This window comes from Carettochelys insculpta, chromosome 9, assembly GCF_033958435.1.
Source record: "Carettochelys insculpta isolate YL-2023 chromosome 9, ASM3395843v1, whole genome shotgun sequence".
In the NCBI taxonomy this organism is placed as follows: Eukaryota; Metazoa; Chordata; order Testudines; family Carettochelyidae; genus Carettochelys; species Carettochelys insculpta.
Genome location: NC_134145.1, coordinates 39,312,168 through 39,337,257, shown reverse-complemented (window position 1 = coordinate 39,337,257; position 25,090 = coordinate 39,312,168). Strand labels below are relative to the sequence as shown.

Sequence of the window (25,090 nt, the reverse complement as noted above, 5' to 3'; positions counted from 1 at the left end):
CCTGGAAGCGGCCACGGCTGTCAACCATGGCCTGCAGGACCACAGAGTGGTAGCCCTTCCTGTTGACGTAGCGGCCATCACTGTGGTCTGGGGCGCGGATGGGGATGTGGGTCCCATCAAGGGCTCCAAAGCAGTTGGGGAATCCCATGGCAGCGAATCCCTCGACGGCCGCATCCAGGTCCCCAACTTGGATGACCCTCTTCAACAGCAGGGCATTGAGTGCACGAATCACCTGTGGGGAGGGAACATGGGTGCCTGTGAGGGCACCCCCTCCTCGGCCTCCCTCCCCAGGCCTCCCTCCCCAGGCCTCCCTCCTTGGCCCCCCTCCATGCCCCCTCACCCATGCCCCCTTCCCAGGCCCCCTCAGCCAGGCCCCCCTCCCCAGCAGGGGGTTCAGCCCCAGGCCTCCTTACCTCCATGAGGACAGCCCCGACTGTGGCCTTTCCCACTCCAAACTGCTGTCCCACGGAGCGGTAGCTGTCTGGAGTGGCCAGCTTCCAGACAGCTATTGCGACCCTCTTCTCGACGGGAAGGCACGCTGCATCCGGTTGTCGTGGTGCCTGAGTGCGGCAGTGAGCCACTGGCAGAGCTCCATGAAGGTCTGCCGGCTCATGTGGAAGTTCCGCAGCCACTGTCCATCATTCCATTCCCCCATAACCAGGTGCTCCTACCACTTGAAGCTGGAGGGGTAGCTCCAGAGTCGGCGGGGCACCCGGCAGGGAAGGGTGAGGAGGGCCCAATGGTCGGGGGCATCTCCTGGTGCTCCTGGGGAGGGCTTCCATTCAAGAATCTGCTGGGCGGCTGCCCAGGCAGCATCTAGAAGGGCACCTGATCCGCGGGAGGCAGCTTGTAGGTCTTCCAGCTGCTGCTGGATGTCCATGTCTGCCAGCTCGAGGTCTCCGAGGCTTGTATCACCAATGCAGGGCTGCTCGTGCAGTGCAGGCCGATTGTGTCTGGGAGGGGTCCTTTAAGGGAGCGGCTTGCAGCTTCCCCGGAAGGGCTAGTGTCCTCTGTGTCCCCGTCCGTGGGCTTTCCTGGTCCCTTATTTCGAAAGAGGGGGCTTGTGTGTGTGGACGCTCCGCGTTTCCTTCCAGGGCGGCTCTTTTTGATGTTCCCTGGCACTACTTCGACATTGAATGTCGACGTTGCCAGCCCTGGAGGACGTGTAGACGATATTCGTCGAAGTAGCCTGTTTCGATGTTCTTACTTCGAAATAGGCTACTTCGACGTTGTGTCCTAGTGTAGACGTAGCCCATGAGATGTTAAAGGAATGCAAAATTATATAAGCACTACAGAAAAGTTACTACATTTTTTTCATAATGATCTTTTCACTTTCAATCAGGTATTACTGCCGACAAAGAAATTAGGTTGTAACTATTGTGTCTGTGGTTGAACAGACATTTCCAAGTACAGAATGAATGACGTTCACTCGAAGGGCTTGCACGTGGCCTCAGACCCTTTTCATGCACAATGTTTTCCACTAAGAATCTTGAGGACACAAAAACTTTTACTTTTTCAATGCTTTTATGATGGGGGATTTCAGATTTGTTATTGTTTCTCTTCTAATGACTGAATAAGTAATATATTCAGATGAGTTTAACAGACAATGGGGAAGAATTCTCAATACCTCTAAATTAAAACTAGCCATATAATCCCTGTTACTGTAAATTAAAAAGTCCCTCTACAATTAGAGAGAGAAATACTATGAACACATGAAATCATGAAAACCAGAAATTACTGAATAATGTTATTCAGACTAGGGATTCTAGGAATTGCATGCTTCTCACACTGATCATGCTGTTCTAGAACCGTATGTGCTGTAATTCAGAGAGGCACAAAAATGAATTAAGTTATAACCTTAACTCGGAATTTATTTTGTCTTTATTTTTGATGGTCTTTCATATTTATTGTTAAACCAGATTTTCACCATTATTTGAATGTGCCATCCGGATCTGGTGTTATTTAATATTGGTATTTATTACCTGATATAGGAATAGAGAACATACTGAACTTGTTTGCAGATGACACAAAGCTACTGAAAGTTTCCAGTATAGTGGAAGAGAGAGCTCAAATTCAGAGTGATCTTGATAAGTTGGAGAAGCGGGCTAAACAATTTTATTAAATTCAACAAAGACATAAGTAAATGAACAAGAAGTCCTGTGGCACCTTATAGACTAACAGATATTTTGGAGCATAAGCTTTCATGGGCAAAGACGTTCTTCATCAGATGCATGAGTAGGGGTTCCAGAGGATGGTCTAAATTCATGGAAAGGAGGGAGTCCCGGTCAAGAGGAGGGCCAGAGTTGACAAGGCCAGTTTAGTCACGGAGGATGGGGCCCATTATCAGCAGCTCACGTGGAGTTGTGAACATCATGTTCACATGAACATCATGTGAAAGTCAACATATTCTCAACTCCACGTGAGCTGCTGATAATGGGCCACATCCTCCATGACTGAACTGATCTTGTCAATTCTGGCCCCCCTCCTCACTGGGACTCCCTCCTTTTCATCAGCCTGCAAATGTAGACCCTCCTCTGGAACCCCCACTCATGCACCTAACAAAATGGGTCTCTGCCCACGTAAGCTTATGCTCTAAAATATCTGTTAGTCTATAATGTACCACAGGACTTCTTGTCGTTTTTGAAGATACACACTAACTCAACTACCCCTCTGATATAAGTAAAATATTAAATTTAATGTGGAAAAAACAAACACACAAATGGGGGGAAACTGGTTTAGCAGCAGTATTGATGAGGAGGATTTGGGAGCTGTGATGGATCACAACCTCATTGTCAGTTAGCAATGTGATGGTGTTGCAAAAAAGGCAAATGCAAATTAACAGAGACATAGCTTTAACTGAGTCATAGCATGCAAGTCCTGGGAGGTGATAATATGGCTCTCTTTGACACTGGTTAGGCCACAGCTGGAGCACTGTGTCCAGTTTTGGTGGGTGGAGCATGTGGAAAAACTGTGAAGGATCCAGAGGTGAGAGACAAAGATGATCAAAAGAATGGCGTGTAAGCCATATGAACAAAGACTAAAGCAACTGGGTGTGCTTTAGTTTGGAAAAAAGGAGACTAAGGGGAAATAGGATAGCAGTCTTCAGATATTTGAAAAGCTGCTACATAATAGATGGAGAAAAATTTTAATGGAATGGGGCATTCTATTAATAACTTAAAGGTATGTGTGTTATTGAAAAAGAACTTTTGCACCGTTCTTCAAAGAGAAACAGCTGAGCTGGCTTTTATATTCAAATTCGGCACATTAACACATGGTTCAAACTGAGACGGGAACTTTCTGAGTCAGTGTAGGGGCTCGTCTGCATACTTGGCTTAATCTAATTCTTGACCTCCCCACCCGACCCCTCCACTCTCTGATTTGCTCACCTTGATTATCTTTTTCTGATTTGTCCTCCTTGCTTACTGTTTTTGGTTCTCTGTGCCTTAAATATTGAGTCTGTTCTGGTCTGGCTATGGTCTGAAGAAATGGGTCTGTCCCACGAAAGCTCACCTAATAAAGTATTTTGCTAGTCTTTAAAGTGCTACTTGACTGCTTTTTGTTTTGATAGTGTATAGACTAGCAGGGCTTCCTCTCTGTTACTATTCAACATAGATGAGAGTAGTAATGTAGTGACAGATGATGTAAGAAAAGCTGAAGTATTCAGTGCTTTTTTTGCCTCCCTCTTCACAGGCAAGGACAGCTCCCACACTAAGGTGCTAGACAATGCAGCAAGGGAAGGTGGAAGGCAGCCCTCGGTGGGGAAGAAATTAGTTAAGAGCGTCTTAGAAAAAACTAGAGGTACACAAATCCCTGGGTCTAGATTTAATGCACCCAAAGGTACTGAGGGAATTGGCAGAAATCATTGCCAAGCCTTTGGCCATTATCTTTGAGGACTTTTGAAGGTTGGGAAAGATTCCGGATGATTGGAAAAAGCCAAATGTAGTGCCCATCTTTAAAAAAGGAAAGGAGAACAATCCAAGGAACTATAGATGTGTCAGCCTTACCTCAGTACCTGGGAAAATAAAGGAGGGGATCCTCAAGAAATCCATTTTAGAGCACTTGGAAGAGGGGAAAGTGATCAAAAGTAGTCAACATAGATTCACCAAGGGCAAGTCCTGCCTGACAAATCTGATTAGCTTCTGTGATGAGGTAACTGAATCCGTGGACATGGGGAAGTCAGTGGATGTGACATACATTGACTTCTGTAAAGCTTTTGATACAGTCTCCCACAACATTCTTGCCTATAACTTAAAGAAGTATAGACTGGATACATGGACTTTAAGATGGATAGAAAGCAGGCTTGACCCTCTGGCCCAACGGGTAGTGGTCAATATCACAATGTCTGGATGGCGGTCAGTTTCAAGGGGAGTGCCCCAAAGCCCGGGTCTGGGGCTGGTGTTGTTCCAACATCTTTATTAATGATCTGGATGAGGGACAGGATTGCACACCCAGCAAGTTTGCGGATGACACCAAGCCAGGGGGAGAAGTAGATACATTCGAAGGTAGAGATATGATCCAGAGTGACCTGGATAAATTGGAGGATTGGGCCAAAAGAAATCTGATGCAGTTTAACAAAGAGAAGGGTAGAGTCCTGCACTTGGGACAGTTGAATCCCAAGCACTGTTATAGGCTGGGGACCGACTGGGTAAGCAGCAGTACAGCGGAAGGGGACATAGGGATTATGGTGAATCAAAGGCTGGATATGAGTAAACAGTGTGCCCTTGTAGGCAAGAAAGCCCAGTAGAGAGAGGATGTGGATGTGCTGGAGCAGGTCCAGTGGAGGGCTATGAAAATGATTAAGGGGATGAAGCACATGATCTATGAGGAGAGACTGAGGGATTTGGGCTTGTTTAGTTTGCAGATGGGAAGACTGAGGGGTGATTTGATAGCAGCCTTTAATTTCCTGAAGGGGTGCTCTAAAAAGGATGGAGAGAAACTGTGCTCAGTGGTGACAGACAGAACAAGAGGAAATGGCCTGAAGTTGCAGAAGGGGAAGAGTAGGCTTGATATTAGGAAAAAATACTTCACCAGGAGGGTGGTGAAGCACTGGAATGTGTTGCCCATGGAGGTGGTGAAATCTCCATCTCCAGAGGTTTTTAAGTCCCAGCTTGACATAGTCATGGCTGGGATGACTTAGTTGGGGTTGATCCTGCTTGGGGCAGGGAGCTGGACTCAATGACCTCTTAAGGTCCCTTCCAGCTCTGTGACAGTATGATTCTATGAACAGAGTTTTATTTTTATTGATTGAAGCATGTGGCTTCTTTAATGGAGGCAAACTTGTCTATTGTAATCTCTTAATGAAATGTAAGTAATTAATATGATGAGATGACCAGATGTCTCCAAAGCAAAAATTCTTTGATAATAAAGAGGTTTTGGGTGAAGAAGAGGTAGAATGATTGTTTAGTAGTGATGATTATTACTTTAAACTTGTTTTGCATTGATTCATTTTTTGAATAACAAAGCCACCTTTTTTCTTGAAATATATGCATGCAACTCAGTGGGAATCAGTTATGTATTTGAGAACAAAGATATCCACAAATGTTCCAAAAATAAATTACTTTAAAGAATCATAAAACTGTAGAGTTAGAAGGGATCACAAGGGCCAGCTAGTCTAATCTCTTGCTAAGATGCAGGATTTGCTATGTCTCACCCGCCTAAACCAGATGGCCATCAAGCCTCTTTTTGAAAACCCTCAGTGAGGAACCTTCCGCAACCTCCAGAGGCATCTGTTCCATTGTCCTATAGTTCTTACAATTAAGAAGTTTTTCCTGAGATTTAATCTAAAGCTGCTGTGCTGTAGTTAGAATTTATTGCCTCTTGTGCTCGGATATAGCTGGGAGTGTTGGTGGCATAGGGTTTGAGGAGGGAGTCCACCCCATATATCTATACACCCCATATACCCCAGGAATACCAGCCCTGGAAACTTTCCTTGCAACAAAGCCTGCTGCCAGCTTTGTCCACATATCTTCTCTGGAAATACCATCACTGGACCTAACCAGGTTACTCACAGAATCACGGGCACTTTCTCATGCTCCTCTACTAACATCATATATGCCATCGTGTGCCAACAATGCCCAGATGCTTTGTATATTGGACAGACTTCTAACTCCCTTTGACAAAGGGTTAATGGGCACAAACCAGACATCAAAACACTCCAGATCCACAAACCAGTTAGTCAACATTTTAATGGAATGGGGCATTCTATTAATGACCTAAAGGTATGTGTGTTACTGAAAAAGAACTTTCGCACCGTTCTTCAAAGAGAAACAGCTGAGCTGGCTTTTATATTCAAATTTGGCACATTAACACGTGGTTCAAAGCGGGACGGGAACTTTCTGAGTCAGTATAGGGGCTCGTCTGAATACTTGGCTTTATCTAATTCTTGACCTCCCCCACCCCTCCCTCCACTCTCTGATTTGCTCACCTTGATTATCTTTTTCTGATTTGTCCTCCTTGCTTACTGTTTTTGGTTCTCTGTGCCTTAAATATTGAGTCTGTTTTGGTCTGGCTATGGTCTGAAGAAATGGGTCTGTCCCACGAAAGCTCACCTAATAAAGTATTTTGCTAGTCTTTAACGTGCTACTTGACTGCTTTTTGTTTTGGTACTCTCATCCAGTAATGGACAAACACCTTCCCTGATAACCCTGTTACTGTTACCATGCCTGTAGAAACTCTTCTTGTTACCCTTCACATCCCTTGCCAGCTGCAGTTCCAATTATGCCTTTGCTGTCCTGATTACTGCCCAGCAATTTCCAGCCATATATTTATACTCCTTAGTCATTTGTCCAAGTTTCCACTTCTCACATGCACCCCTTCTGAGTTTAAGCTGACCAAGGATTTCCCTGTTAAGCCAAGCTGGTTGCCTACCATATTTGCATTTCTTACTATGCAGCAGGATTGTTTGTTCCTGTGCCTTCAGCAAGACTTCTTTAAAATATTGCCATTTCTCCTGAACTTCTTTCCCCTTCATCTTCATTTCCCAGGGGATTCTGCCTATCAGTACCCTCAGGGAGACAAAGTCTACTCCTTTGAAATCAAGGGCCTGTATAGTACTGCTCACCTTTCTTCCTTTTGTAAGGCTCCTGAAATCTACCATCTCGTGATCACTTCAGCCCAGGTTGCCACCCATTTCTATTTCTCCTACTAGTTCTTCCCTGTTTGTGAGCAGCAGGTCAAGTTGTGCATGGCCCCTGGTCAGTTCCATCAGCATTTGTACCAGGGAGTTATCCCCAACATTCTCCAAAAACTTCCTGGATTGTCTGTGTGGTGCTGTATTGGTCTCCCAGCAAATGTCTGGATAATTAAAATCTCCCATGAGAACCAGGGCCTGTGATTTGGAAGCCTCTCTTAGTTATCTAAAGACATCCTCATCTACCTCATCTCCCTGATCTGGCGGTCTTTAGCAGACAACAACTACAACATCACCTCTATTGCTTCCGCCTCTAAGCTTAACCCAAAGACACTCAACTGGCTTTTCTCCCTCCTTATACTGGAGCTCTGAGCAATCAAAATGCTCCTTCACACAGAGCACAACTCCTCCTCCTTTTCTCCCCTGCCTATCCCTCCTAAACAGTTTATACCCTTCCATGACTGTTCTCCAGTTATGTGACTCATCCCACCAAGTCCCCATTATCCCAATCACTTCATACGTAGACTGTGCCAGGGCCTCTAGTTCCTACTGTTTGTTTCCCATGCTTCTTGTATTTGCGTACAAGCACGTTAGAGAAGTGGCTGATTGTCCACTTTCTCCTCTTCACCCAGGAAACTTACTTTGTCATACTGTACTCCTTCCCCACTTACCTCAGGGCTTGTGTCACCGTCCCCTGACGAATCTAGTTTAAAACCCTCCTCACTAGGTTTGCAAGCCTGCCCACAAAGATGCTCGTTCCTTTCTTTGTTAGGTGGATCCCATCTCTCCCTAGAAGTCCTTGTTCCCGAAACAGAATCCCATAGTCAAAGAAACCAAATCCTTCTCTGCTACACCACCTACGAAACCACATATTTATCTCGGTGATTCGATGATCGCTACCTGGACCACTTCCTTCCACAGGGAGGATGGATGAGAACATCATTTGTGCTCCATATTCTTTGATCTTTCTTCCTAGGGTTACGTAACCTGCAGTGATCTTATCAAGATAACCCTTGGTTATATCATTAGTTTCTACATGGAGAAGTAGGAAGGGGTAATAGTCTGTGGATTTGATGATTTTTGGAAGAGACTCTGTAACATCAGTTGAGCACTAGACCCAGCACTCCAGGAATTGTGGAACACAATAATCCAAATAAACTGAAGTTCAAGTGGCTCTAGAAACCATTTTCAAAATGTATCTGATAAAATCTGAAAAGCAATTATGAAACGAATAAAGGCCATACAGCAAAAGTAATCTCTGCCTCCTCCCACCCCAGTTTTGATGTCCAATTCTCAGCAGGCACTACTATGCAGTTGCCTTACCCTTCTCTCTCCTCCTTCACTGGAATTTGTAGATATTTTGTTAGAGCAGCTTTGTGCCAATATTAATGAAAAGGAGTATCAGTCACCTTTTTCCTTCGAGCATTACATTCAAAAGCCAGGGTGGCAACACATTTACTCAGGTCCTAGGAAATGGGGGAGGGAGGATGAGATTTGGGCCCCTAAAAGGGGTAAGGCCGCGGAGAAAAAGGGGCAGGTCAAGGGGCAGCCAGCCCTCAGCGCCACCCAGACCACACTGTGCCAAGGGTTACAACAATAAGATCTTGCAGTTACTTTAGGTAAGCTATGAACACATCTCAAATGGACAATTATATCATTTTGTGATAATCATTATTATTGCTTACTCATTTCTTGTGGCCAACATGACAGATATTAATCTTAAGGAGGGTTCTGAATGAAGAGAATGTGGTGGGTTGGTGGATCCCAATTGTTAGGGTTTTCCCTATATGGAGAGCTAGCTGGACAAAGGCACATAGTGACTTAGAGAAATGGACAATCTATGGGCAGACTGCAGTACAGAAAGGAAGAACACTGAGAAATCAGAAAGTAGATGGGAGGAGAAAAAACAGAAGATGGAGATACAAGAGGAGGGAAAAAGTGAAGAGGAGGCAAAGAGGACAGAAAATGGCAGAAAACAGAAATGCAGAGGTGCCACAAAAGCACCTTTTATTCATAGAGACAGCAAGCACTGCCTCCTCTACAAACTGATTCATGTACAAACAACAGAGAAAAGATCCCTTGTTCTACTTACGATACGGATGAAATCAGCAGGGGAGAGGTGGTTTTGTATTTGTTTGGTTTTGGCATGGAGATTACATCTTTTTCAAAATTAACACTGAGAAGGGTGGTTAGATCTCCCCTACATGCTTTTCCTTCTCAGAAAATTAACTGTTTTTCCTCCTCTTCTCCTCCCCGCCTGCCACATTGCATCTGAAAATCAGCAGTATGAACATTTATGTGTAAATCTTCAAGTGGACTTTGCACCCTACTGTGGGCCTGAGAATCAACCCAGCACTCCCTCTGCCACAACTGGGCTCTTGTTTAAAATAAATATTAATTTCAGCTGGTCAGCATAGATATGCCAAACTTCTCAAACCAAAAAAGTAACTATAGCTTAGCTGCTGATCACAATCTTGTCTACACTAGGGATTAAACCCTTCCCAAAGCAGGATTCCGCCCAAGGACATCAAACCTCTGCTAATAGTTTTCAGCAATGATTCCCACTGAAGCGGTAATGGAAATGGCTTTCTACATGATTTCCAAAGATAGCTGTAGTCTTGTTGAAAGCTAATCTTTTTAATTTAAAACTCTTTGGAGAAAAATATTTCTCTAAAGGAATACTAAAGAAATATGTAAAATATAATTAGAGAGTCCAATCTGAACTTACTTTAAGCTCTGGGAGAGCCTAAGGAAGAGGAATCTTACATGACATCATTATTTTTTCTGCTCTATCTGCAGAATTTCATATACTGTTCAGTGCATAATGTAATTCTAGAATATTTCCCTCTCTGGAGTCCAAGTTAAAATAGGCTGGTAAGACTTGCATATAAGGAGGAATAAAAGAAAGCAACAGACTTTTTCACAGCTCCACTGAAAGGCACAAAACAGTTCAATTTTAGCTATGTTAATGAGAGAAAAGGAAGGAGCCTTTTCTCACTTTGTGTGTATTTATGTTGGGAGAAGCCAGAATGCTGCTTTTTATGCTTCCGAGAGCGATGGGGAAAAGAGGAGAGAGAGAGAGAGCACACATGTGCCTGCCATTGTTAATAGAGGCACTTCAGGCCCGAAAAGAAGCATTGCTAGGCAGGGTAGAATAGGGACTCAGAGCCAGTCTACACTACCGCTTAAAAGCTGTGTCTACACGTGCACGCTACTTCGAAGTAGCGGCACTAACTTCGAAATAGCGCCCGTCGCGGCTACACGTGTCGGGCGCTATTTCGAAGTTAACTTCGACGTTAGGCGGCGAGACGTCGAAGTCGCTAACCTCATGAGGGGATCGGAATAGTGCCCTACTTCGACGTTCAACGTTGAAGTAAGGACCGTGTAGACGATCCGCGTCCCGCAACGTCGAAATTGCCGGGTCCTCCATGGCGGCCATCAGCTGGGGGGTTGAGAGATGCTCTCTCTCCAGCCCCTGCGGGGCTCTATGGTCACCGTGGGCAGCAGCCCTTAGCCCAGGGCTTCTGGCTGCTGCTGCGGCAGCTGGGGATCCATGCTGCAGGCACAGGGTCTGCAACCAGTTGTCGGCTCTGTGGATCTTGTGTTGTTTAGTGCAAGTGTGTCTGGGAGGGGCCCTTTAAGGGAGCGGCTTGCTGTTGAGTCCGCCCTGTGACCCTGTCTGCAGCTGTGCCTGGCACCCTTATTTCGATGTGTGCTACTTTGGCGTGTAGACGTACCCTCGCAGCGCCTATTTCGATGTGGTGCCGCGCAACGTCGAAGTTGAACATCGACGTTGCCAGCCCTGGAGGACGTGTAGACGTTATTCATCGAAATAGCCTATTTTGATGTTGCTACATCAAAATAAGCTATTTCGATGTTGGCTTCAAGTGTAGACGTAGCCAAAATGTAACATATCTTTCAGAGGTGTGAAGAAGACAGCCAACTGAGTGATGCAAGTTGCTTTGACTTAAGCATGATCCACAGTGGTGCTGTATCTAAGGGAGATGTCCCCCCCTTACACCAACATAGCTTTTATCTTTCGGCAATGCTGAACAATTAGGCTGCCAGAAGAGCGCTCTCCCATTGACATAGTGTATCTCCCGCTGGCACACGTGATGCAGCTGTGCCAATGTATACTCTAACACAGACTTGTCACCTGATGTTCTACTTCAAGATTTAGCCTCTGCTCTGCACATCAGCTAGCACTTCTTTACTCAGGGCCTCCAAACAAGACATATAAGAGCAACTACTGAGAATACTTTCCATAGCAACCACAGAGGCCCTGCATGCTTCAGCATTCTTCTAAAAGAACTTGACTCCACTCACTGTCACTGGACACTACTCAGAAACCACCAGCTCACTAACACAATTCAGATTTTAGAAGTCACAGTATGACCCAGAGGAAGCACAGGCCTTTACTGCAGGGTGACATGGGTTCTGATATGCTAACTACTTGAAGTATTCAGCTTTCCTATACAAATGTCTCTTCCTCTTGCTTATAACCTTTTTGTAGAGTTTATTTATACAGAAGAACAGCTCTGAAATCAGACCTGGACAGGTGAAAGGCTGGCTATGAATGTGTAATCCATGTAGAAATTTCATCAGATGAACGGCAGCACACATTTATTTAAAAGCCTTCATGGACTGACTGCCAAATCTTGCAGCCTTTTCTTTCTCTCAACACTTTCCCACCATCATGAGAACTATTTCTCATTAACAACCAAATTGTTTTCAGATGCTCTACTATAAGATGTTTCCTTAGAAACCATTTGGTAAAAGACTGTGGCTTTCTTCCATAGAAATCTCAAGCAGTGAAAAGGCAGATTTTCTGGCATATATCAAATCCAATTTCTAGGGTTCACTAAACCTTTTCTTCTCAGAACAATGCTTTGTGACTAGATCTTAGCAGTTAATAGTGTACAAAGAATTGCTGGTTTGAGCCAGTTTTAAATGATTTTCATTTTATCCCTTTTGTTAACTCGATTGAAATTACTTGCAATGCTTATTATACCTTCATGGTGCTTTAACTTCATAACTGGTATATGCAGCATGACAGCAAAAAGTATAGATTACAAGTAAGTAAACTTAAACTGAACACAAAAACATTAATGTCCCCCCTCCTTGATTCCTTATTTTAGATTTTTAATAAATCAACTGGTATTACTTTGATGAAGATCTTGCAGTGCACTTTTATTAGCTGTTACCAAATAAATTAAAAAAGATACCTGTTGATCCACAAAATTAGAATTTGGAATTCTTTTTCTATCTAGGGAGGCTTGTGATATCCCCGCCCCCCCCCCCCCCCGCCACACGTTTGTTTTGCAAATATATGATCTATCAAAAACAAAATAATGACCATTGAGGAGAAATGTTTACAGCAGAAAAAACTTTGTATAAGACTAACCTATGACAGTAAAAGCAACAGACTTAATATTTGCATAAATGTTCAATGAGCCATTTATTGCTATGCAGATATAGGAGAGATAGTAAACAGGTGCAGGAAAAAGTTAATTTCCTATGATGTCAATAATTACATAACAGACATTTAAAGTACCTTATAGAAAGAGAGTTAAAATCTACAAAGCTAATATATCTAAATACTATAGGAACTGAAAACATTGCTACAATAATGACCATAGTATATTTGAGAGCTAATACTAGCTTAGATCTTAGACCAGTAAGGTACTAAATCTTACATCTAACTTTAACCACAGCACTGGTGTCTAGTGTCCCTGAAGCCAATGGGACTACTCATGTGCTTAAACGTAAGATGTGCTTAAATGCTGAGCTGAAACAAGGCAGAGATCCTAATCCTACAAACTGATGCAGGCTCTTAGATCTCATGGAATCCTGCTGAAGTCCATTGGCATTAATATGTTTGGGGCAAAGGCCAGCATCAACACGAGTTTGCAGCACTGACACCTAAAACTGAGCATTAAAGTTTGACAATAAGGCACTCTTCTTTAAAGGTATTTTGTTTTTAGTTTCAAATAAAAAGATATGTTCTCAATGTCTTCCAGACAAACTACATTTTTCATACTTCCTTTTACATGCAGCCTTAGAATATAATTATGTACTGGAATACAAAGGACTTTCTTCCATGCACTGAGCACAGGGAGCTAAGCACACTATCCATGAAACTTTTGTAAATGTGAACAGAAAAAAGGTTTCTCCTCTGTTTCTTTATAACATATACAGACTACCTCAAAGATGATTTGCAAACAACCCTTTTGTCCTGTTGTGTTTCCTCTTGCCTGTGTTCTGCATAATAAGATCTTCATATCACTCCCTTTGCTGGAGGTCCTTGGCAAGAATAATGGAAGACCTGAATAAAGTCTATGAATCAGCACTCCTCCCTCAGCTGCGGGAGGGGAAGGGCAGGGGAGGGAAGGTTGAGAGAGAGAAATGAGGGACTGCTGCAGCCCCATGTGACACCACTATACATCTCTTCCAAAAATCTTGCTAAGGACCTCTGGCAAAAAAGGAAGTCGGGGCTTTTATGGTCTAAATGTGATGTGAAAAAAGGGGGTGGTGCAGAAAAACACCTTTTTGAACAAAATGTTTTAAAAGACCTTTTGACACCATAATAACAAAGTGAGTAACTAAAATATATTTGGTTTGTTCTACTGTTCCTTTCAAAGTTATATTTAACTATTACCACTCTATTGCCCATTTGGAGATTGCTTTATATTATTTCTTTTATGTAAGAAAGCTGTCAAAGCAAATCTATGAACTGGATTTTTACAAAACCACTTTCTGTTAAAATCACCACTGTTAGGTTAAAAATCATATATTTTAAAATGTTTTCATTTATATTAATAAAATTTTCACTGGGAAAGGGGACTGTATCAAAATCAAATTTCCTTTTTCATTATTAAAGCTAACTGACTACTTACTGTACTATGTTTCATTCAAGTGAGGATCACCTTCCCGCTAGGTGTGGGTGCAGAATTTTTACTCTATGGATGTGTACCAGGAACATAATTTGTGTCCATGTCACATGAACAAGAAATGCCAGAGAAGCCATCACGAGAGTAAGCTAGCTAACTTTCTTCTTTTAAATTGCAGATGATTTGTGGAGCCTATCACGAATTTGGACAAATAAGAGACATTGCTCTTGTACTAGGAGAGAAGCCACATGGTGTATGTGCAGGAGTAGCACTAGTGGAATCTATCCTGAAAGGAGGTAGCTTTCATAGGATTCTCCAAAAAATGAGAGCAAAGGTATTTTATACTATTTGCCCTTCCTCTTACTCCCCACTAGGTGGCAGCACACACACCACATACTCTAATCCAAATGGAAATATAATTGAGGATGGAATATTGCCTTGTGAATTCCAGGGAAACCTCATGGGTTTTATTTATAAACTTCTTTCTTCAGAACCATGGCTATGGGAACAAGGCGGAAATCAATCAAGAGACCACAGAATTCATTAGGGAAGAGGGGAGAGGCACACTTGCACAGAAAATTTTAGCACTAGAATGTACTTACAACAGATATTTAGGCCTATCCATTTCATACATATTGTGAAGTCCTCTGTATTTTTTCTCATTAGATCCAGAAATTTACCACAAATCTTTGAAAAAGTCAGAAACTCCTGACAAATCTCCCAGTTGCCTCACCAACTTTTAATCCTTCTTGTGAAAGCAAATCTATAAAGAGAGGACAGGTTTCTTTAGCACAAAGTGATCTTCAAACTTTTGTTATAATCACTTCAAAGTCATTTCCTATAGACTCATTTTCCAAATCAAGTGGTTTAAATTTATCCTCAATTTTTTTCTTCCCATCCTACCGATTAAGGAGTTTACCAGCTGTTGGTTCAGTTTATTAGGAATTACAAATCCAAAAACTGAACAATTATTTCAGTAAACTAGTCAATCAAAAACAAGAAGTCCTGTGGCACCTTATAGATTAACAGATATTTTGTAGCATAAGCTTTCATGAGGAAAGACCTGCTTTGTCAGATGCATCTGACGAAGGACTTTTGTTGTTTTTGAAGATACAGACTAACAAAGCTACCTCTCTGATACCAGTCAAAGTTACTTAGCTCCTGTATGTACATTTTGCCCTTTTCAAGAACTAAGGGGCATTACAGCTTGGTCAGTGCTTTAAACTTCTGTAACGGCATTAGCCTGATAACTAAGTTTTCTAGTTCTATAAAAAAAGGGGAATTAAACATGACTTGCAATGAGGGGAAAATGTATGTGCCCTCTATTTTTTATTAGATATAAACAAGACAATTAAAACTTCTTGGTTTTTTTCCGTAAAATCTATTTAATTTAAATTTTTATAAACATTTGGATAGGAAAGATTTTGTGAAAGATTTAATAGTCCTTGGCCTTTTAATATAAGGACTGAGAAAGCCTCTTGGTCTGGTTATTTAATTTGCTAATGACTCCAACAAAAACAAGGAAGGACAGCTTTGAAAGTAGTGAGGTGTTTCTAAGAGTCTGGGGAGAGGAAGAAGCAACTTCTCTCCCAAAATACAAGACCCTCCAGCCCTATTTCATACATAAATGGAAGCAAAAACAGTGCAGGTCATTTTTTTACCATTTGCAGGTACCCTTTAATATAACCAAGCATGGTAGCAAGTTTTTAAAGTAAATAAGCATGAAGTTGGAACTGAATGAAGGCAGGTGAAATTAATGAAGTGATCAGGGCAACAACTTAGTCAGGATATAACTGGATGCTTATTCTGCTGCATGATTTCAAATCTATTGCTGCCTGGAGAAAGGCCATGATTTGAATGTATGTAGCAAGTGACCTGCCTGAAGGGCCTCAAAGATCAAGTATAGCTTCTTAAGGCCAGAGCTGCTGAACGGGTGGATGAATAAGAGAGAGATTTATAGTCATGGCATTTAGCTCATCACAAGAGGTTATTAAGGCAACTTGGTAACCAAGGGTGAGAAGTAAAATCCTGTCAAGATTACAACAAAAACAAAAAACTGGTTGAGACAGAAAACAAACAGAAGGAATGAACAGCCACTGCTCAGTAGAAAATAAGATAAGCAGTGGGGTATGCCATAGAGCATGGTACAAGGACCAGTGTTCCATAAATTTTTTGATCTGAAAGTGGTGCAAAAACTAACAAGGCAAAATCATGGATGACACAAAATTAGAGCCCAGTCTGACTGCCACTTCCACGGATTTCAGTGGGAGCAGGAGTAGATATTTTCTTATGTTGCTCAGGATTAGAAGAGACCTAACAAAACTAGAAAAATGGGCAACAAAACAGGAGGGTTTAGCATGGCCAGGTAATGCACAATAGACCTTAAAATTCAAAATATTTGCATGCATCAGTAGGTTTTGAATTATCTGTCACCTCTCAGAATCAAGACTTAGATGTTATAGTGAAAGAGCTGTGATTTCTTTTTTTGTTGTGCTCCAGAAAAATTAGGCATTGTAATGAGTGGAACAGAGAGCAGTATAGGAAAGACTATATTGACATGATACCAATTGACAGTACTGTATGTCCTAACCTTGAATGCTGTAATCAGTACAAGTTAATAAAAAAACATTTTTTTTAAATTATTCAAGTTAGTGGATAAGAGTAAATCAGTTACAGGGACCACTTCTATAGAATAAGGTGTTGCAGTTTCTTTAAGTTCACTTGTCTAGTAACGGCTACAATTTAAGGCTGCCACTTTAAACGCTGAAGTCTGGACATAAGTAGAGCTCTTTATAGCAGCCCACCTTGCAGTGAGTATGTTCTCAACTTTTAAGGCATTTAAAAATGTCCATGTGGCCTCTTGGCCCATAGCAGTTTTGGTAAAAGAAAGCAAGGTACCAGAAAAGCAACAATCTGTTGCAGAAAGTGATCTCTCAATGCATGTTCTGTCTCTCACTACCTGTTTTTATTCTCTTAATTTAGAAACATCATTAGACCTTGAAAAAACTACAATTTTCCTAACTAGCCAGAGACCAACACAAAAACAGACATGAGATGTAAACTAACAAGTTCCATGGACAACATGATGAAAAGCACAGCTCTAATGCCACTTGCTGTTGCTGAGAATGGGAAATTTGGGGGATTTCTGTCAGAATGCTGTTCTTGGGCCTACTTACAGGCTCTTTTACATCAGCCTCTGGCTAAAAAGTCTCTTAAAATGGTGACCCTGCATCCCTCATCTGGTCTTCTCCCTTTCCAGTCATCTGGTTGCTGTCAGTACTGAAGCATTGGTCTAAGGCCACACCTACATTACCCAGAAGATGGAACTACTTGAGGTTGATCTTCTAGGGTTTGATTTTACGAGCCGGGTGGAGACACGCAAAATCAACCTATCAGGGGTTGGTCGTCAACCCCTGTATTCCTCACTATCACGAGGAGTAAGAGAAGTCAACGGGAGAGTTTGTCCCATTGACCTTCCTTAGTGAGAATGGCCAGGTAAGTCAATTGCAGATAAGTCGATTCCACCTATGCAATTGCTGAAGCTAAAATTGCATATCTGCAATCGACTTACGTGTCTAGTGTAGACCAAGCCTTAGATACCCAAAATCCTCCCTACCTTCCAGTTTTGGAGTCCTCCTCCCTTATGAATAACTCAAGTGCCTGCCTGTGATGCTTACCATCTATATGACTCTGGAGGGTTACACACTGAGCCACCAAGGTGTGCTCATTTCTCTATGCAGTTTAGGAAAGATTAAGCAGAGACATTTGAGCTGTCTGTTCTCAGACTTACGAAGACAGTACTTCACTGGTTAAAATTCAGTTCCATAGGGGACAGAATTTATTTTTTTAATGAAATCTTAAATACTGCAGAAATTGGCTTAGCTACCCCTGCCTGACTAACTCACCAGGGAAAGTTCCTCAGTGTCTTCTTCTGAGTGAATTTTTCGAGCCCTGAGCACCAGCACAGTTAAGGCTGTACCAACAATACATCACTATTATATTACTATTATTTATGCATTTGTATTGTATCAGCACACTGGGGCCCCTGGCATGCACCACTGTGCTAGGCACTATATTTTCAAGAATTAATTGCTTGGCCATAAATATAATACATAGATACACAGAGGTACTTAAGGACTTGTTAATATTACCGGATTCTTTCAATATATAGTCCTCAAAACAAATGGTGAATTTATGAAGCTCTATATAGAATACTAGGAGATTTACCCTACATTCCTTGGGTCCTTAATTCTTTTAATTTTTTTTTCATGTAACTCATTGCTCTGAGGTGTTGCTGGGGATGAGGGATTCAGTGTGCAGGCTGCCACTGGGAGAGAGGACTTCCCCAGGCCTCTCTCACCTTAGTAGCTTGGGGATAAGTGAGAAATGCCTCTCCGTGTCTGCTGCAGTTCTAGTACTGTAGGTGCAGCCAGAGAAGGGGTGCATGCTCCCCAAATGGGGCAAGTCCAGGATCATCTACTCTTTGAGCTCCCTAGCCAGAGTGAGGAATGCAGCTAACTGTGCTCTTTCCCCTCACTCCCTGAGAAACAGAAACAGGCAGCAAAATTCCTGTACACATCGGAGACGGGGGAGCTTCAGCCCAATCCATTCCTCCCTAATGGGCACCTGAGGAGTGAGAGGCTTGGGGCTGGGGCAGCTCCAGACAGGGGAGGTTGGGAGAAGGGCCAGCTCCCTTCACCTGATGATTCTGTCTCTTTTCTGCATGGTTTTCTAGAAGTAATCCCTTTCCAGGCACATCCTCTGTTCCTGATACAGCCAAACTCTTACAGTGCCTTCAGTTATGACTACAGGAAGCTGTAGAGTGAATTTAGTAGCCCTAGCTCTTACTGTTTAGGCTGAGTTCTTGCACAAATAGGCAGACAAACTATCTAAAATATAAAATAGACAGCTTATCTTGGTAGCAACAGACAAGCAGACATTGGAGAACCAAATTCTGCTGTCGGTGGTAACATTATGGCTACGTCTACACGTGAAGCCGACATCGAAATAGGCTATTTCGATGAATAACGTCTACACGTCCTCCAGGGCTGGCAACGTCGATATTCAACATCGACGTTGCGCGGCACCACATCGAAATAGGCGCTGCGAGGGAACGTCTACACGCCAAAGTAGCACACATCGAAATAAGGGTGCCAGGCACAGCTGCAGACAGGATCACAGGGCGGACTCAACAGCAAGCCGCTCCCTTAAAGGGCCCCTCCCAGACACAGTTGCACTAAACAACACAAGATCCACAGAGCCGACAACTGGTTGCAGACCCTGTGCATGCAGCATGGATCCCCAGCTGCAGCAGCAGCAGCCAGAAGCCCTGGGCTAAGGGCTGCTGCCCACGGTGACCATAGAGCCCCGCAGGGGCTGGAGAGAGAGCGTCTCAACCCCTCAGCTGATGGCCGCCATGGCGGACCCCACTATTTCGAAGTTGCAGGACGCGCAACGACTACATGGTCCCTACTTCGATGTTGAACGTCGAAGTAGGGCGCTATTCCCATCCCCTCATGGGGTTAGCAGCTTCGATGTCTCGCCGCCTAACGTTGATGTTAACATCGAAATAGCGCCCAACACGTGTAGCCGTGACGGGCGCTATTTCGAAGTTAGTGCCGCTACTTCGAAGTAGCGTGCACGTGTAGACACGGCTTAAGAGACCAGGTGGGTGACATGATATCTTTCAGTGGACCAGCTTTTGTCGGTGAGAGAGGAATGCTTTTGAGCTAATGTTTGTCTCTCTCACCCACAGAATCTGGTCGAGTAGAAGACACTATCTCAGCCACCTTGTCTCCCTAATATCTTAGGGCCAATACAGCTATAACAACACGGTTATACACCGTAAATCAAGACTCACCCCCTTCTGAAACTATATTTGGGAGCAGTGATTGGCCCACAGTATTTCAAACTTGATTCTGAAATTTTCTTGCTTTTCTGTTTTGTTAGCACCCGTCTTGTGGTTTCACTTAGGAGGCTCTATAAACAATTTCTTGGTACTTTATTTAATAATAGAAGACAAAATATTTTGAAAAGAATACAAGGAGTATTAGAAACACTATGAGGTAATAGAGTCTTCCCTCAATCACCAGTAGTTCCAAATATAGTGATAAGCAATTTGTTGTTTTACAATCTCCTGTGGAGGCCAGCAGATGGAGGAAATAATTTCTGAGCTAGTTATTATTCTACATATTCTAACTATACTGGAGTGATTGACAGCAAAAGAGGATTGTCTGCCTTAGTGCATTATCAACAAAAATATCTAACTCAGTAATTAGGAACTTATTCTTCAATTCAGCTATCACAGTTCAAAAACAGTGCTGTGAATTTAAAAACACTAAAGGATAGGGAATAAAATTAACCATTTGAATTACACAGACCACTTTGTACACATTGTATGCCAAAAGAGACAGCTGCACCAAGCTCTCATCAAACTAAGATCAAAACAACAAGAAAACAAAGTGATTTTAAATCAGCAAAATATTTCAAAAATTAAAATACATATTTTAACTTGAATATTTTCATTATTTTAAAATTTATTCAAGGTTACTGAGTGGCTACAATTTTCAAGTTGTGTCAAAATGTTTTTGGCACTATGCAGCAAACATTAAAAGCTGAAAAGAAAGGTTTTGACTGAAATTCTTACCCCATTAATGGCAACACCTCCCTTGACTATAGTTGGGCCAGGATTTCATGTGCCACCCTTCATACCTTGTTTCTGAAGCCATTTGGCTTGATTCTGCCCTCGTTTATACGGATCTAAAGTCACCTAGAGTACATCATTGAAGTGAGAAATGTGTACCACTGGTGAAGGTGAACCACCCACATAGAATTGAAAAAAAATGCAGTGCACCTTCTATTTTGCACTGGAAACCCTGTTATCTTACAGTTTAATTACTTGACAGTTTGATTCCATTTGGCTTGATTCAAGTGCCCCAGACAAAGAACACGAGTTTTTGGTTTCTCATTTTTGTTTTTTTAATTACAGAGATGCTGTAATATTTCACCAAAGTAGAATAAATAGTGCTTCATGTGGAATTGTTTTGAAAAGGTCCTTGAGTTTTACAACATGCTGTCAAATGAAAGAGGCGTTTGGTAAGGCCACAAAGGAGAAGAGTAAAAAACGGAAAATCACTTTCAACAATGCATGAAAGAATATCCACCTTAACCAAATGGTCAAATGAACTAATTTGCTTTAAAACATACAGGAGATCATATTTAATTTGTCATAAAACAAGCATCAAAAATAAATAAATAAATAGTCATAAACAAAAATATTCAAAAAAGCAAGCCAGAGATTACAAGCCTTCATATTTAGGGAAGGATAGAGAAATCTTCCTAATTGAAGAGTAGCAGCAGAGCCACTGCTAGACCATACTGGATTTACGATAGCTGCACAGCTGCAGAACTCCTGTGGCTGGTTTGCTCCCCACTTTGTGGGATCTATTGGCCATGCCTCTGTTCAAGCCCATCCTTTCCCCGTTCTTCAATCTAGGCAAGTCTGTGCTTTTGTACGTTGGAAAAAATGAAGTCCTCCATTTATCAACTCAGTATGTATAGCATGGGCACCTGGAGCACAGGATTACTCATGCTGTCTTACCTCCATGCTGCTGTGCTGACTTACTGGAGAGACAGTCTTTAGGAAGAAGAAGACGGTTGTTCAGGCTACAAGTCAATTTAATGCTTGGATTCTTCAGAATCATCAGCCAAGGTGCAAATTCAGATGGCTGTGAGCGGGAGAAATATAATTGGGGCACTACACGTGCCAAAAAAGAATGTTCTATTCCAAGAGAAACTTATCTTTCCAGGATATTTCAACTGCAGTTCAATGAACAAGAAAATATTTTTCTCTAATTCTTGAAGAACAGAGCAAAGGACTATCTGGTTTGCTCTGCTTCACTGATAAAAAAGAGGGAAATCCTCTCTTTCGAACTTTATGGAAACTCTGATGCCTGAATAGGCATAGCAAGGGTATATATTCCAGTCAGTTTGCAGTCTCAGCTATACTGATTTGTATGATGCTGTTTGTCTAACTCCGATCAAAACAGCTATTGTGTGCCCATGTAGGTTTCTATTTTTTTTTGTCTTTCCGTAAACAAAGCTCTGTAACGTGGCTCATTAGCCCTTGTGTCCGATTGTTTGCTGTGCTATTGATATTTTGCATTTTAATGTTTTTATTGACAAAAATATATTTTCATTATCATTCTATTGTCTGGCACAGAATGTGAGTTTTTAAAAAAACTTGTTCTCATTAATAATGCTTATTATAAAAAACAAATTTATTCACTTAGCACCATAGTATGACTATTAACAAACTATTAATATTTGGCTCACTGGGTGAATGAATAGTACAGCCTCAATCCTGAAAAGTATTTATATATTACTCCAAAAGTTTCATTATGAGGCATTAATTTACTATAGCACAAAGAATGGTTTGATACTGTAAAATGGCAAATAACATTGAGTAGCCTTCAACAAAAATGTCTGCACAAGAAAGCCCAAGCCAAAATCCCATTGTCTTCAGTTTGAGTTTTGCTTATGACCACAATTTGCAAATGGATTCTCAGGCATGAAATTTCATGCCTGGCAGCAGGATTGATATCTGTGTTAGGTTTGCAACATCAGGCCAAGAACTCCCTTTATCATCACTGCTTGCAGTGTTGCCTTCTATTGTGATTTTCTATACTCTTCTTAAAGCTCTAGATCCTGGTGTTATTTGAATACATGAGAAGCTTAGCTTTCAAAAATATCAAACCCTCCTCATTGCAGAGATCTTGAGAATATGGATGCTGAAGACTCCAAACAGCAGGCAAATATAACTCCCTACCCCAACCCCACACATGTTTTTTCTAAATCTTGTGATTGTTAAGTCTCCCTCATGACTCTTGGGAGCCTGACTCATGATTTTTGAACATTTGTGGTTGGCAACACTGTACTTGTATTAAAGGATATATATGCTGAAAGTGCCAGACTTTTATCTTGCAACACCACCACCAGCTATGACACAATGGTTACCACAAAACTCCTGGTCTTCATATTCGTACCTGGATTTGAACTCTGAGCTTTAAGCAGATAAACATAAGTGAGTAACTCTTTTTAGTGGATTGATCCACTTTATAGTTTCACGAATTGATTAAATAAGCACTGAAAAATTTAACCTAACTTTAACCCATCAAAAATATTTGTTTCTAATTTCATTACTTTTACTTTACATCCTGCAAATTTACGCATGTGCCTACTTTATTCACATACGTAAATGCTGGATAAACAAAGGATGTGAAGGACTGTATTCTTGGTCCTTCGGCACTGAGTATGATGCCTCTTTGCCAGACTTCTGTACTTTACGTGTCAGGAACACTGAAGTATTACTCTCCCCATCTCACCCTGTAAGCTAGTAGCTAATTTCCCTTAAGATTCCAAGAAGACAGGCTGGCTTTGGTTGTCCACAGGGAGCCCCCCGGAGGCATCGGACAGTGGCCAGGAAGCTCCAGCAGCCGCAACACACCGGGTATGCGGACAGAGGTTGCAGCAGTGCACAGGGGAATGACCCTGCCAACCTCCGCCAGGCAGAGCTCATGGAGCACGCCTCCGGCTGGAGGAGACCAACCTGGCGTGGTGGAGGGAGGCATGGGACCGGCTCATGTCCCGCCTGGAGGCCATCCACAAGACTCTGCTGGAGCACGTGGGCAATGTGACCCAGCTCCTGGCCCTCTACACACACACCCCAGCTGCCCAACCCCCTGAGCCCCCCACACCCCCCCTCAAGAAACAGCCCCTCCAGGGCCCCCTGTCCACCCCCCACCGATGCTCCCTCTGCCATCCCACCATGCCCCTACTTTCCAGTGCTCCCTGCCCCATCCCAGCCCCACCATGGCACCTGCTCCTGGGGTGGAAGGGGCTCCTGGTGCTGGCAGGGCTCTCTGCTCACAACCCCTTTGCCCGAGTGACCCTCCCAGTTCTGGCCCCCTCCCCACCTTCCTCCAAGTTCCTTCGCCGCCCCGCAACATACAGGGATGTCCCCCCACCCACATTGTAAATAGTTGGACATTCAATACCACACTTTTTATGGTTAATGTTGATAAAGGTTTTTATTGTGCACCAATGCCTGTGTCCCGTGGTCCCATGGGGGGGAGGCATTGGTGCGGTGGTGATGGTGATGCACATGGTGGGGGGTGGATGTGTGGGGACACGCTGATGGGTGGGCATCAGGGGGTTCAAGGTGGTCCTGGGGTGAGGCTTGCATGAAGGGCCTCCCGGATCCGGACACCGTCATGGTTTGCCTGGCAGCTGGCGACAACAGCCAGTTGCTTGAAGCCCACGGTGGCATCAGTTGCCCACCCCTGGATGTAGGCATCCCCCTTGCCCTCCACAACGTTGTGGAGGATACAGCAGGAGCCCACCACTTGTGAGACACTGCGCACCCCCACCTCGAGGTGGGCAAGAAGGTACCGCCACCTTCAGGTGCCTGAAGGCCTGCTCAACCACGTGCTGGGCCTGGTTGAGGTGGGTGTTGAAGGCCTCCCTTCTGGGGTTGAGGTGGCCAGTATAGGCCTGAATCAGCCACGGCAGTAGGGGGTATGCCACATCCGCAACCATGCATAGCAGCATGGTGGTGTCCCCAGCCAGCAACTCCCGCTGGAGGATGAAGGTGCTGGCCTCTATACGCTGGCACAGGCTGGAATTGCAGAAGACCCTAGTGTTGTGGGTTCGCCCCGACCAGCCCACGTAGATGTCCATGAACCGGCCTTTGCGATCCACCAGGGCCTGGAGGACCACCGAGTGGTAGCCCTTCTGCTTGATATAGCAGCTGGTGCTGTGTGGTTGGGTGCGGATGGGGATGTGCATCCCATCCAGAGCACCAAAGCAGTTCGGGAACCCTAACGAGGAGAAACCCCCGACGATGTCATCCAGGTCCCCGACACAGACAACCCGGTGCAGGAGCATGGTGTTTATGGCATGGACAACCTGCATGGGAGAGAGGCCATGAGCTCTCATGAGAGTGTGGCAGGGTGTTCCCAGCCAGAGACCTCCTGGTGCTCCCTGGCCAGCGGCCCCCTCCTGGCCCCCCCAG

The 25,090-nt window shown here is 43.3% G+C and overlaps 1 protein-coding gene across 2 annotated transcripts in view; it reads right to left on the bottom strand.

Moving 5' to 3' along the window:
* Positions 1–25,090, bottom strand: part of LOC142017605 (putative oxidoreductase ZK1290.5) — a 118,841-nt gene that overhangs the window by 89,887 nt on the left and 3,864 nt on the right. The window contains exon 2 of one of the 2 annotated variants that reach the window (XM_075002655.1): positions 14,622–14,782. The exons of the other annotated variant lie outside the window; for it this stretch is intronic. Coding sequence (XP_074858756.1) covers positions 14,622–14,682 — 61 coding nt within the window. The 5' untranslated portion in view covers positions 14,683–14,782. The remainder of the gene's footprint in view (positions 1–14,621; positions 14,783–25,090) is intronic. 2 annotated transcript variants of the gene reach the window in all.